A 15453-nucleotide genomic window follows, 5' to 3' on the forward strand; every position below is an offset into this window, starting at 1 on the left:
TAATCTTTTAGGCCATACTTAACCAGAATCACAGAACCGAGATATTACAATCACCCCCACTTAAAGACACAATGTCCTCGTTGTGTAACCACGAATCACACCACAGACAAATCCCAGAATCTTCCTCGCTAGGTGGTGCCTTGGGTGCTCCTGCCACAGGCGCACTCACGATCGCAATGTCGCTCTGATACCATTTATAACAGGTCGGCCTAGGTGGGCCCCACTCAGACCAAACCGGGAACGCCACCAGAATTGCCCATCGGGTTGACGACTAGCTCCACAGCCCATCGGAGGTCCTTTCAGCATGTTTTGTCCTTACTCGCACGCACCCTGGAAAACTTCCCAGGAGGTCACCCATCCTCAGATTTCTCCAAGCCAAATACACTTAACTTTGGAGTTTTTAAGTTTGGGCTTCCGAAAAGGAAGGTGCACCTTGGTGATATAGATAGTACCATCTAACCTTTTAAGCCATACTTAACCAGAATCACAGAAACCAGGGTATTACAATAAAATGTAAAATACGACACCCCAAATAATAAGATTATTTGATAAATAATATTATCGGATTTTCTGAGAATTTTTATAAATTTTCTAGCATTTAATTGGAGCTTGTATAATGTATTTTAAGGGGAATAATTGTGGGGCTATAAGAAAGCCTGTTTGAAATACCCTGAAGTGAGAGTTGATTAGAGTTATTAATATAAGGTTTAATTATTTAAACCTAGTTAGGTTATTAAACCCTAAGTTATTGTTGTCGATTCCTTTTTATTTCCCCGACTCCTCTTCCTCCGCCGAATCCTCTCCTCTCTTCCTTCGTGATTCCATCTTCTCCTATGTTTTAGCCGACGTTGCCATCCCGACACCATCGCCGATTTTCCGTTCCCTCTCAAGCCGCACCCGACGACTCCTTCTCCCTCAAGCCACAGCCGCCGGCTCTCTTCCTCCCTCACGCGAGCACCAGAGACGTGCCACGGTACCCGATCGCACGGCGTTGCTCAGGCCGCCGCTCGCCGGAGCCTTCTAATCCCTCGACCTCTCATCGACAGCTTCGCCAGGTACACCTCTTCTCAGACCCCTGCTTCGCATAGCCTGATCTTCAGCGAAAGGGTGGGAAAGCCGAGCCCTAGCATTGATTTTCTCTCACGATCGATCCACCGTCGACAACCAAATCCGAGTGCCTTCTCCACCCCTGGCCTCTTCCTGATCACGTTGACGGGGTGTCGACATCGGCAGATTTGCTTCCCTCTTGCTGCTCCATCGCAAACGGGGTCCCGATTAGGTGCCACCACCGAAGGGCCACCATCCAAGGTACTCCCCATCCGAACTTTTAAGGATGCATAGATTTCGCATGTTGAATTCCTTTTGTTAAATTCTTCTTTGATCGGGATGGATACATGACATAGCATGCTCTTCGGATGCTTGCTGAGCAGATTGTTGATCTCTTCAACGTACATTATTGTTGATCTTTTCAAGAGGTGATACACAGTTCTGAGAAGGATAGGTGGACCGGTGCTATAGCAGAGCAGATGGAGTCGTTGCATAAGAACCAAACGTAAGATCTAGTGGAACTTTCTAAAGGAGAGAAAGCTATAGGGTGCAAGTGGATATTCAAGAAGAAATAAGCAATGTCAGAGGGAGAAGAAATGAAGTTCAAAGTTCGATTGGTAGCAAAGGGGTATTTGCAGAGAAAGGGGATTGACTATGATGAAATTTTTTCTCCGGTGATAAGGCATACGTCAATTAAAGCGATGTTGACTTTAGTGGCACATCACGATTTGCATCTTGAGCAAATGGATGTGAAGACTGTATTCCTTCATGAAAATTTGGAGGAGCAGATTTTTATGTCACACCCCGAGGGATTTAGTCAGCCCGGACAAAAGCGGTTGGTTTGCATGTTGAAAAAATCGCTCTATGGATTGAAACAATCTCCTAAGCAATAGTACAAACGTTTTAATTCATACATGACTCAAAACGGATATAAGAGATATGAGTATGACTGCTACATATATGTGAAGAGCCTTGAAGATGAATCACTGGTTTTCTTACTACTATATGTAGATGACATGCTCATTGTTGCAAAGAAGATGAAAGAGATTCACAAATTGAAGAGACTACTGAACAAGAAATTTGACATGAAAGATTTGGGAGAAGCCAAGAAGATTCTTGGGATGAAGATTCACAGGGATAGAGCTGCAGGGAGATTATGGTTGTCTCAATGTAGCTATGTGGAGAAGGTGCGGGATAGGTTCAACATGAAGAATGTAAAGTCGGTGAGCACACCCCTGGCACATCACTTCAAGTTATCAGTGTCCAAAGACGGATAATGAGATCTAAGAGATGTCAAAGGTTCCTTATGCTAGTGCAGTTGGTTGTCTGATGTATTCCATGGTTTGCACGAGACCATATTTGACGCAAGAAGTTAGTATGGTGAGCAAATTTCTCTCAAATCTTGGTCGACCACATTGGGATGCAGTGAAATAGATTTTCAGATACTTGAGAAATACAACTGTCAATTGATTATGACATAATGTTCAGTAGACAACCGGAAGATCCTTCAGTTGTTGGGTACGTAGATGCAGACTATGTAGGAGATTTAGATAATAGGAGGTCTACTACAGGATACGTATTCATTGTGGCAGGAGGACCTATTTGTTGGAAATCTATGATACAATCTATTGTTGCATTGTCTACTACGGAGTCCGAGTACATGGTAGCAGCTGAAGCAGCGCAGGAAGCTTTATGGCTTACAGGGTTGGTTAGAGAACTGGGTGTTCAGCAATGTGGAGTCAAGTTGTTATGCGTGCTATATATTTAGCGAAGAATCAAGTGTATCATACGAGAACCAAGCACATTGATGTGAGGTTTCACAAGATCAGAGAGTTGATTGCTTCCGAGGAAATTCAACTTGAGAAGGTTCACACTGTATACAATGCTGCAGATATGCTGACAAAGCACCACAGAGAAGTTTAAGCATTACTTGAACTTGATCTATATGTCTAGATGCTAGAGGAAGGAAGCCCAAACCCAGAGATCCAGACGGAGTTTTGCTAGATACTCGTGTTCTTCGAAGGGGTGATAATTCTCCATGGTGGAGATTGTTAACGGGTGACTCATATTTGGATGACGGTTAATATGAGGGATGTTATGAAAGAAAAATCTGTTAAGATTTTTCATAATAAAATTCTGTTAAGAATTTATATAATAGAATTTTGTTATGATTTTTCATAACAAAATTATGTTACGATTTTACTGGGTCTGGGGTTTAGCATTATTTATAGGGATCATTGTAAATCTATTGTACAACAACAAACACAAGAATCATTAGATGTGATTCTCTTGTGTAGAGAGAATTCTAATAAAACTTCGATCGTTTTTGTGGAGTAGGCACGTCGCCGAACCACGGTAACTCTTATTCTTCTTCATATTTGCTCTCCTTTAGTGCGTCTTTATCTTGTTGCTCCACGCGATCTCTTTTCTCTCTTCCTCTTCTTCCGCGTTTTAGAGGTTGAGAGGTGTTGCCCTTTATTTGCATAACAAATGACAATTAGGATTCCAAGTCCTAGAGAAAGGAAAATATTTCGATTGTGGAGAGAATTAGACAATCAACATTTTCTGAACATTATCAACTAAAGTATTCTTTATCCACGCTTGGTAGAATCAGATAGATAGATCAAGGAATTATTTGATTTTTGTTATTAAGGAGAGAAAAAACCTTAAAGAACAAGAACAGAGCGAACTTTCAAATAAATTCAATGTTATTAATAATAGACCAATTCTGTTCCATGCGAAACTTGCATAAAAAGAGACCATCTTTCGCAATATTATATCTTTCGATGAAACTGGTACGATATGGCAGTAATTTAACCCGAGAAGGTTCCAAATAGCCCAAAATACCATATGATTTCAATTCTTAAAAAGCTTCCGACTAAACTAGCAGATGTTGAAGAAGCAGGAGGAAAGCAAGAGATATACAACGTGAATTGTTCTTTTCCTGATGCGTCGTTTGTATCGCCTGGCGACGCCTTTGGTAGGATTTCGTCGAACAGGTCAAAACGACGCTGCTGCTAGGGTTTAGGAAGGGAGATGCACTGCGAGGGGGCGATGGAGGTATCAACGAGGGAGGAAGGTTTTACTGAGGGCAGAAGCGTGGTGCTCTAAGATTCGTGTCTTAATAACCCCGAGGATGGCGTCACTAAGGGAGAGAAAGGTTTCGAGTTTGTAATTTAGGGTTTAGGGAGAGAAAGGTTTCGAGTATGTAATTTACTGATCCGGAATTTAACTTTCATTAATATAAAAATTATATACTATAATGTTAGAATGTTGTAGTATTATATCAATTTTTTATAACATCTTATAAATTCTATATTTAGAGTATTATATATCTTTATAAATCACCTATTTTATTAAATTTAAATCATCACTTTTCATTATATACTATATCAATTATCCTAAAATTTTTATTTATTTATTTATTTTTATTATTTTCTTCTTTTTCTATTTTTTATTACTTTTTATTATTATTATTTTTCTATATAATATCTACTTATTATTAACAATTCATTCTCTTTATTTTTTTTCTCTTCTAAATTAAATGATATTTTTATTTAATTTATAAAATAAATAGAATATATGATGCAAAAGAATAAAATATAAATTTTAAAGTAAATTTTATATTTTAGGAAGTTGATATGATACTCTAGAATCTATCAAAAATACTAATTTTTATTTTACCACATCAAATTCTAACTCTATAATAGTACACTCCAACCACAAATCACTACAAAAAAAAAATACTGTTTTGGGATGAATTCTTGGATGAATTTATAAAAAATTTTCATTGCAAAAATTTTTGGGACGAAATTTGTGACGAAAAAATTTTTATCCTAAAATTCTTGTTGCCAACTTGGCGACGAATTTGGGGACGAAATTGGCGATGAATAATATTTTTGTCGCCAAATTCGTCGTCAAGTTTGCAACAAAAATAATATTCATCGCAAATTACTGTAAAATTATGGACAAATTTGGCGATGAAATTAACAACAAATTGTAATTTTGTCGCCAAATTCGTTTATAGCAAAATTATCATAGGCAACTTTGCACAAAAATAACTATTTCGGTGTTTGTTGTAGAATTTGCAATAAATTTAGTGACGAAAATAATAATATACAAAATTTATTATCTATGACAAATTAATTTTCATCCCAAATTTGTAACAAATTTGGTGACAAAAATAATAATATAAAAAAATTTATGATCTGCGATAAATTAATTTTCATCCCATATTTACGACAACTTTGGCGATGAAAATAATAAAAAAAATTATAATCTACAATCTGGGATGAATCTGTGAATTTGTCCCAGATTCTGGGATGAATCTATGTATTTGTCCCAGAATATGGGACAAATCTATGGATTTGTCTCAGAATTGGGACGAATTTTGGGATAAAAAATAATTTGTCGTAAAAATTATCAATACATAGTAAATTACAATAATTTGGGGACAAATTTTTTTTATCACCAAATTTGCCCCTAAATCCTAAAAATTCTTGCAGAACTAATTTGTTTCTATAATTTTCAATCTAATACATATAAACCTGTGTACAACAAAATTAAATATCCCATCATAAATATTCAACACATCCTAATTAACATTATCACATCCTATTTAATATATATACATATCTATTAATATTTGAAATCAATTTTACAATAATTGTCACGCCTCCAGAGGAGTCCCTACCGATAAAATTTCGACAGCATCTCCTCTGTACTGATGACAATATGAAGCATAAGTACATATAACCACAGATATACTCATCAGCAGTATACAACAGCTCACACGGCTGGATAAATAACACAACCACGCAGTTTTCATAGCAGCCCACATGGCTGAAACATAACACAACGGAAAACATAAAATAGGAAGCATAAAGCAACAAAACAACTAACTGCGAGTCGGCTCAGCTTGACACAATATTAACAAATCAAATACAAGATACCACAAACGATACTCCAAATAATAGAATACACAAATACAAGAACAAGTACAAAACCAAAATACAAATAGCGTAAGGAATACCAAAATCATAAGATCGTCCTCGAATGTGACGTGAGACTGGTGGACAGGTTCTCCAAACGACTCCATAAATCCTTTACCTGTTACCTGGCAAAATAACCAATTTACAGGGTGGTGAGTATAAAGACTCAGCGGGTAATAAACAGATAGTGCATGAACATAATACAGAACTAGAGATACAAAGGTATACAGTCTCGTAGGGAAAATAACAGATACTGGGATATCATAATAAGTGTCCATACTGGAAAATCATATCCTAAGCTAGTAATAGAAGGTAAGGTGTAGCAAAGACGTGCTACAGTACTGCTCATATCTACATGGGTAACATGTGAGGTATATACATAATAACTATAGGTAAGTCAGTGTCTAAACACATATCACAGGTATATATCTCTACCTATGTCAGCATAACAGCATAAACAAGCAACAGCAGCATAAATAAGGAACAACAACATAAGTAAGCAACAGCAGCATAAATATAATAACAACAGCATATGCATGGATAGTCACCCCGCTCACCTCTCTGCACCACGACCCCTGTATGGTCGAGAGACTGGATCAATGACAACTGTACGACACTCCAGTCGTCACTACTCTCGAGTGACCAAGTGGACAGTTTGTATAGTAGCTATCTAGCTACGTAACAATAGGGTCCCTACTGCTCACCACTCCAGTCGCCACCACCCATGAGTGGCCGAGTGCGGCACGATAGGACAAGCGGCACGCTCCAGCCGTCACTACCCATGAGTGGTCGAGCGTGCGGCCCTGGCCTACGACCCTCTCAACCACAAGGGAGACTGCTGCATTGTACGCATCATGTCATTGCATGCATGCCGGCGATCATGTCTCCCTTGTGGTTGAGAGGGTCGTAGGCCAGGGCCGCACCAGGTATAGTGCGATGCTCTGTGTGCTTTGAGATAGAATCATCGGAGTCATGAGTCTTTAGCTCCACCTGCATAACATCTTTCTCCATGTTGCTTTGTAGTGTTTCCTTTCCTTCTTCCTGAGTACGTTGTAACATAGCTTTCTCGTCAAACACCACATCTCTACTGATCACCACCTTATTTGTCTTAGAATCCCAAAGCTTGAAGCTTTTACTCCTTTATGATACCCCCAAAAAATACACTATTTTGACTTCGCATCCAACTTTGATTTTTGCCCTGCATTCAGCCTGAGACATCTTGCTTTCTCAATGATTGTCCTGTTCAACCTTTCCGCTATCCCGTTCTGCTGAGGTGTCCTGCGAACCGAGAAATGACTCATTATCCCATGCTACTTACAAAATTCCCGAAACTTTGAATCTGTGTACTCAGTCCCATTGTCTGATCTAAGACATTTGATCTTTCTTTTGGTCTGGTTTTCCATTTCAGTTTTTCACAGTTTAAACTTTATAAAAGTTTTCGACTTGTGACGCATAAAGTATACCCGGACCTTCCGTGAGAAATCATCAGTAAAACTCATTAAAAACAAGTGCCCTCCACATGATGTTACACTGGCTGGTCCCCAGAGATCCGTATGCACGTAGTCCAAAATCCCCTCCATCTTGTTTGCTGCCATCTTGAATTGTACTTTGCTCTGTTTCCCAAGAACACAGAATGCAGAATTCAAGCTTACACGTCTTGACATCCTTCAACAAATCTCTCTTGTGAAGTTCTAGCATCCCACGTTCACCCATATTCCCTAGCCGCATATGCCACAAGACAGCACAGTCTGATTCAAACTCCACTGAGGCAGCTCCACGTACAACTGTAGTCCCTATCAACTTGTAGATGTTTCTTGCTACCTTTTGTCCTTTCATTAACGTCAGAGCTCCCTTGCTGACCTTCATCACCCCATTCACTGATTTGTAATTACAACCAATACCATCCAGTGTGCCTAGTAAGATCAAGTTCTTCCTTAGCTCTGGTATATATCTGACATCACATAAAGTTCTGATCACACCATCAAACATCTTGATTCTGACGTTCCCTATGCCGATAACTTTGCATGACGCATCGTTTCCCATCAACCCTGAACCAGAATCCACTGCCCTATAGGTGTCAAACTACTCTTTGTTTGGAGTCATGTGATATGAACATGCAGAGTCTAAGATCCATGCATCTGTCCGCTGCTCCGAATTCGACATAACTGATAGCATATATCCATCACTGCTCTTTGAATTTTCTTCTTCAACTATGTTTGTAGACTTTGCCGAACTACCTTTGTTCTTTGCAACATATTTCTTTATCTCTGGACAATCTCTCTTGATATGACCTTTGCCTCCACATTTGTAGCACGTGATCACCTTCTTCCTTATCGATTTAGAACGAGCCTTGTTGTTGTTACCCGATCCATGTCGAGATTTACTCCTACCACGCTCTTGGTTGCTATTTACCACAAGTCCTTCTCCCTAAGAAACTTCATCGCTTGTTTTCTTCCTTTGATGAAAATCTAGCAACGCACCTGTGATTTCCTCCAATTTGAGAGTTTCCTTACCCCACATCAAAGTAGTAACCAAATTCTCGTACATAGGAGATGAAGGTAGAGAATTCAACAACATCAGCGCCTTGTCTTCGTCTTCGATCTTCACATCAACTCGCTTCAGATCACTTATAATCTGGTTGAATACGTTGATGTGCTAGCTCAGATTTGTTTCTTCCGTCATATTCAGCCCGAATAATTTCTGCTTAAAATACAGCTTATTTGTCAATGACTTTGACATGTACCAGCTTTTCAGGTTTTGCCAAGGTGCTACCGGTGACTCGTCGTCCATGATATGGTACATCACGTTATCCGTAAGACAAAATCTGATTGTTGCTACTACCTTCGCCTGAAGTTCTTCCAATCTGATCTCTCCATGTTTTCCGGTTTTCTTTCTTCTAGTGCTTTCACCATGTCTTGTTGCACCAACAAGTACCCTTCTCTGCCACAATCCAAAGTTTCCGGTTCCGTCAAACTTCACCATATCAAACTTCATAGAAGTCGTCCCCGACATGTTGAAGAAATCCGCTAAAAACCTGTATTTCTGATACCAATTTATTGTGCCCAAAGAATGTCCACATATCTCCACAATGACATGATATTGTCCACTTTGTGCCTAGGCCCTCATGACTTTGTTCTTGGGCTCTCCCCAAAATGTCTCATTCCAATGGAGATATCATGCATCTTTTTTAAACCCATGATCTTTTTCAAATCTTTTCAATGTGGAACTTTGATTGAATCCCAACATCATTTATATTTGGCATATTAGTTCCTACAATGGTTAGTTTTCTGTCTTTTTCATTTTTTTTTGTCCGTTGCTTTTAATCCATATCTTTTTAATTTTAATATTTTAATGCACAATACTACACATAGTTTGGTAAAATTTCCTACGAAGGAAATTTATTATTCTCTAAGATATTTTAACTCTAATGGTGTGTCACTTGGAAGGATATAAGAATGAAAAGAATTGAATTTGTCAATTTCTCTAGCTTACTTGGAGGGAAGAGGAGAGGAGAGGAGAGGATAAAGGAATTTAATTCCATCCAATTCTTTCATTTTATATCTACCCAAATCAGGTAAATATCAAAGTGAAAGGAAGCTTGCTTTAGTTTCTGTAAACTTTGAATCTTTAATAAATGCAAATTTACTTTCTCCTTTTAGAGTCTGTTGAAGTAAACAAAATGATTGGAAGGAAAATAATGTCCTCACCTGAACTACATTTCTCTCGCATTTCCTTCTCTCATAGGAAACAAAACTTTAAGACATTGTTTTTTTTGGCAATATGTGTAATAAACTTTGTAGAAACGAGTCTTTTTTTTTGTAATAATACTTTGCTTGAATTTTTATTCTCAGCAGTTCTGTTCTTTTCAATGATATAATGGATATTTTTCTTGAATGGTAGGAGCTTTAATGTGGATGAAAATGACTTGATTGCATTGCCATATAACTTTTAAACAGGAATATTGATATTGAAGATGGTGTTCTCACAGAAGCCTGTGAGTGATATTTGTTGCTTCAGCAGGCTATCTTACAACATCAACTCCAACTATGTTTATGGTTCACGAGTTGACTCACGGATGAAACTTTTGGCAGTTCACATAGAGTGCCCAACAAAGCTCTATCTTTACCATGATTCACAGATTGATAGATCTCCTCCACTTCAAATTTCACATATTAGTCCACAACTGAATGGTGGTCCCATAGATATAATTGAGGGAAGCATCAAAACTTTCTGTGGTTCTCGAAAGTCGATGACCACTGAATTCGCTAAACCAATGTGGTTATCAACTTCAAACATAAATGGTTCAATGTTTGATGGGTACTTTGTGGACTGTGATGAGCTGTCCAACAATGACATCCTGCGCAATTTCTGCAAAAAAGGGAAAATCATGGAAGCTTGCAGTTTGATTGATGTTATGGCGCGATTGAATCAGGTGCCAGATTTCCCATCTTGTGCAAACTTGATCCGTGGTTTGGTCAATAATGATAGAATTGAAAAGGCCACTCGTGTTCTTAATATCATGATTTTTTCTGGTGGGGTTCCAGACATTATTACATACAACAAATTGATAGGTGGTCTTTGCAGGAGAGGGCAGCTAAATGCTGCTATTAAACTTGTTGAAGAAATGAGTTTTTGTGGTTGCGATCCTGATGTGATAACATTTAACATTTTGTTTAGATCCATGTTTTCCATCGGTAAGTATGACGAGGCAATCTGGTTTTGGAAGGATCAGCTGAGAAAAGGTTATCCTCCATATCTTGTTTCTTACACTATTCTTCTTCAACTTGTATTCAAACACTGTGGTATATTGAGAGCTATTGATGTTATGCAAGATTTAATCTCAGAAGGATGCTATCCTGATCAGGTGACCTTTAATTCTCTCCTCAATTTAATCTGCAAAGGGGGCAACTTGGATGACGCCAAAATCATTATGGCTGGTTTTACGACACATGGTTTAGAACCAAATGCAATAACCTATAACACGATACTTCACTGCTTCTGTATGCAAGGACAGTGGGCTGAAGCGGATGATATACTATTGATCATGAAGGAAGCTTCATTTACACCAACTGTCGTTACATACAATATCTTAATTAACAGTTTGTGTAAATACCAGATCCTTGATAAAGCGATTGATATCTTGATTATGATGACGAATGAGGGTTGTTCACCTGATATTGTCACTTACAACACTCTTCTTGCAGCAATGTGTAAACTGGACATGGTAGAGCAGGCTTTAGATATACTTCATATTTTGAGGGACCACGGATTTTCTTTGGTTGTCATTACATATAACACCTTGATTGATGGACTGGCAAAGAAGGGGGAGATTAAGAAAGTGATGTCTTTGTATAACGAGATGATAGATGATGGAATCACTCCCGATGACATAACCTATGGTTCACTGGTTATGGGATTTTGCAAACAAGATATGGTCGATGAAGCAACACTGGTGTTGCAAGAGATGGTTAAGAGAGGTTGCAGGATTAGAGGCAGTACTTCTACCCTTTTGATATGGTCGTTGTGCAGAAATGGAAAGCTGGATACAGCAGTTGAAATTTTGAGTACTATGGTATCAAGATGTACCAAATCCAGTAAAACGTTTTACAAGGCACTAGTTAAAAGTGTTGCTGACTCTGGAATGACTGAGGCAGCTACGCGGATGTATAAGATGTTAATTGAGCTCAAAGTTCTTGAAGAAGACTGAATGTAGAGTAGGTTAGAAATTGTAGGTTCATTTTGAGTCTATTGCATATCACTCCGTTTACCACTTCTAGACTAGCTACAATTATTTCATTTGATACTTCTAATTGATCTGTTTTTGTCTTTGGATGGTGTGAAAGAATGTCTTAAGAATTGAACTGATACTAGCTGCATGAAAAAATTGCCTTAAAATGACGCTGACTAGGCTTATCTATGGATCCTTAAACAACCCATCTTTCCTTACAATGTAATTAGCTACTGATGTGGGGAAAAAGTGAGGCCTACATGTCCTACTCAAGTCAAGGTACTAGCCTAAGTGGGTGATATGGTGCATAAAGGTGAGGCTGATAAGGTCAGGTAGTTAAAAGTCAAGGAGATGTGACAATCAATAGTCAAGGGGACATGACAGTTAATAGTCAAGAGCATAGTTTGTAGAATCGCGATTCTACGTAGAATCGATTTAGGGTTAGGATCGGATCGGTCAGGATCGGATCGTAGAATCGTACGATCCTACCAAAAACCCTTAAAATATTATCATACATGATTAATAATTAGAAAAAATACTTAAAAAACTCATTTACATATAAATAGACAATTAATTTTGCATATATATGCAATCATTTACACTCAACACCTTAGATTACATTACTACATGTACAAATTTAAATTAACTAGTAATTTAACTACTATTCTCACATAGTAATAATATTTATATTTTCATATCATAAAATGAAAGAATATAAAATTTCTATTAACACAATAATAATAACACATTCAACGTCAAAAATATTTCCTTGGTTTATAAGATGATCCAATTTAAAGGCCAATAAAGCACCTAACGTACATAACAGAAGTTATTGGATCCTTTGATTCAAATATGAACGTCGAAAATAATCTTCTAAAGATTGGTTGATATCACACAATACTAGACAATAGATATCCAAAAATTCATCATTTTGGGGGGAAAATGACATAATATTATTGATAAAAAACTAACTCAAAAATAATTAAATATATGTTTAAATAATTTAAAACCCTAACAAGATGAAAAAAATATAATAAAAAAAGATAAAATCTTCTAGGCATCCGAAAAGGATTTAAATAATATTTTTTGGGTTTGAAATAGGGTGGTTAAGGATAAACTTTGAAATTTATTAAAGATCTCTGAACGAGCTTCGATTTGATATATTATAGGCCACGTGGTTCAATCCGAGTCAAAAGTTATGACCTCTCAAAGCTTCCACCGATCCTGCTCCGATTCTGTTCTGATCCTGTTACGATCCTACCGATCCTGTTCCGATCCTACCGATCCTACCGATCCTGCTACGATCCTGCTGCAAAACTCGATTCTGCACGATCCTGGATCGATTTTGGGTCTTAGGATCGTAGGATCGTACGATCCTACGATCCGGATCGCGATTTTGCAAACTATGGTCAAGAGGATGTAACTGTCAATAGTCAAAGGAGCGTGACAGTCAACAATCAGGAGAAATAGAGAGTTGGATCGAATGGTCACAACCAGAGCGGGTCCCTCATATCTGATACATAAGATGGAGCTAGTACTAGTTCCTGACCTGTCCTCGATTGATCGGACTTCCCCAGCTCAGGCTATGTAGCCAGGCCTGGTACTTTCACTAAGACAACTCCCGATTGGCCCTTCAACGATCAAGACGTGAAAGATGTGTCCCTCACCACAGTCTCATATATAAATAAAACCCGAGCAGGTCGCCATAGCTTATCCTCCTCATCAAGACTCAAGTCGGGTGGTATATTTAAATGGTCATCCCGAGCTGTTTGTAGCTAAACTCGGGCAGGACAGAAAGTGCTAAGCGACAATAATGTCAGAGAATCGTAACCTCCTGTCAGAGAATAACTACCATACGTCATGATATTCTTATGGTCTACTATCACTTGTGAATGAAACTTTCCTTTCACCAATAGAAGACCACTATACATCCTCTCTCACCCAACAAACCCTGACACCCGACATTCTCGAACAGCAAGCAGACTCTGAAGATATGCTGCATCATATAAAAAGAGAGGTCCTCTTCCTTAGCAAGATATGTACATATACGTACTCGTCTTCAACAGTTCTTTTTCCATCGTACACTGTTCTTCTGGGAAAACTGACCTGGCTTGAGCGTCGGAGGGCTTACGCCGGGGACATTTTCCCTAGTTTCAGGTCTCTAACGCTCCGGGTTCTTATCTGAGTGTGTGCAGAGTTCAAGTACTATCAATCTTCATACTATAGATCAGAGAGTTCCACGTGGGGGTTTGCTTTTCGGACATGCATACACCGGGTGCGTCAAAGTCACCTCTCTGTCAATACTAGTGCCATCTCCGCTGATCTCTGACTGACTTAGATTCCGGACAGGATCAATTTGACGTCTTCTGTGGGAATCTTCTTCACTTGTTCTGGAACGTGACGATGGAGGACACTAGTAAGATCAATGTCACCATGACAGCCGAAGGTATGAACTATTCAAGGAAGCCAAGAGGCGAGCGGCTTTTGAAAAGCACACCACCGTTTTACAACCACAAAGGATTCCTACAATTTTAAAGGACCAGACCTCGCCTAATCGCCCGAGCTCAGTCGGGCGAGGATCTAAAAATCTCATTCACGATTAGCTCTTGTGGCTCTCAGTAGAAGGAGTTCCTCTCACTTGATCACGCAATAACCCGAAGGTACTCCTATAAGGAGATCTAGCTTGAAGAGAAGTCGTGAAGTAGGAATGAAGAACGAGGACGAAATAACTAGAATAAGCCTTTATAGACAAAGGGAGTAAAAGAAACATGAAACAACAAATGTGTTAGACAAGAAGTCACTTGAACTCTAAAAAACCATCATCGGGCATTCTTTGACGATGGTCTAGGAAATCCGCTGGAGGGTCAGATGATAGGTACTATCCTTCTCTGAGCTGTTGGACTACTCCTACCACGTCATACGTGAGTGCCCTAACAAAGCGATCTCTTACTTGGAAGCCAAATTCTGAAGAACGCAGGTATTCCTCTCAGCTTGTCCGAAGACAGTCGCTCTTTCCTGCCTTATAAGCTTCTAAGGCGATGACAATGTTGGACAGGGCAGCTCGTGCTTGAGATAGCTCCATTTGTAAGGAACCCAGTTCTGTGGTCTGGGATTCCAAATCTTTTCGGTAGTCTATCAGGAGCAGGTCTTTGGCATTGAACTCATTAGTCCAGTGATTCATCTCTTGCTTGTGCATGAGCATAAGGTTGTCCAGGGCCTCTGTCTGTCGAGCCAGTTCCGACAATGCCTTCTCCTTGAGGGCTAGCTCCTCATGGTACCTGGCGTCGGCTGTCTGGTGGAGGGCTTCAAACTTTTTCTTACCATCTCGTAGAAGACTGGACTCCAGTAAGGTTTCACTGAGAGTTTGTTCTTGGGATGCATTTAACTTCTTCAAAGACTCCACTTTCGCCTTAAAGTTGGCACACTTCTGGAGTGGAGTCAGAAGAATGAGATTCCAATTCTTCATTGTGATCTTTCAGGATTTTGTTTTATTGGTACATGTTCATGGACAGTTGGCTCAAGCGCAACCCCTCGGCAAAAAGCTAGCCATAAAGAGGGTCAGTCGAAATCGAAAGGGAACAACAGTAAAGGAAGGTGAAGGATTACCACAACAGAGTTTTAAGATAATATGTCTACTTGGTCGGGAAGTAAAAGGGCATCTAGTTGCTCTGCAGATTCCTTCTAAGC

General features: G+C 39.0%; 1 protein-coding gene across 1 annotated transcript; it reads left to right on the plus strand.

Annotated features, from left to right (window-relative positions):
* The first annotated feature begins 733 nt into the window (after positions 1-733).
* Positions 734-11866, plus strand: LOC121975003 (pentatricopeptide repeat-containing protein At1g08610-like). The gene is made up of 2 exons (XM_042526344.1): positions 734-1308; positions 9995-11866. Exon 2 carries the CDS (start codon positions 10012-10014, stop codon positions 11743-11745), a length of 1734 nt encoding a protein of 577 aa, XP_042382278.1. The 5' UTR covers positions 734-1308; positions 9995-10011; the 3' UTR covers positions 11746-11866.
* The last annotated feature ends 3587 nt before the right edge of the window (positions 11867-15453 follow it).

Source organism: Zingiber officinale, chromosome 4B, assembly GCF_018446385.1.
Source record: "Zingiber officinale cultivar Zhangliang chromosome 4B, Zo_v1.1, whole genome shotgun sequence".
Classification (NCBI taxonomy): domain Eukaryota; kingdom Viridiplantae; phylum Streptophyta; class Magnoliopsida; order Zingiberales; family Zingiberaceae; genus Zingiber; species Zingiber officinale.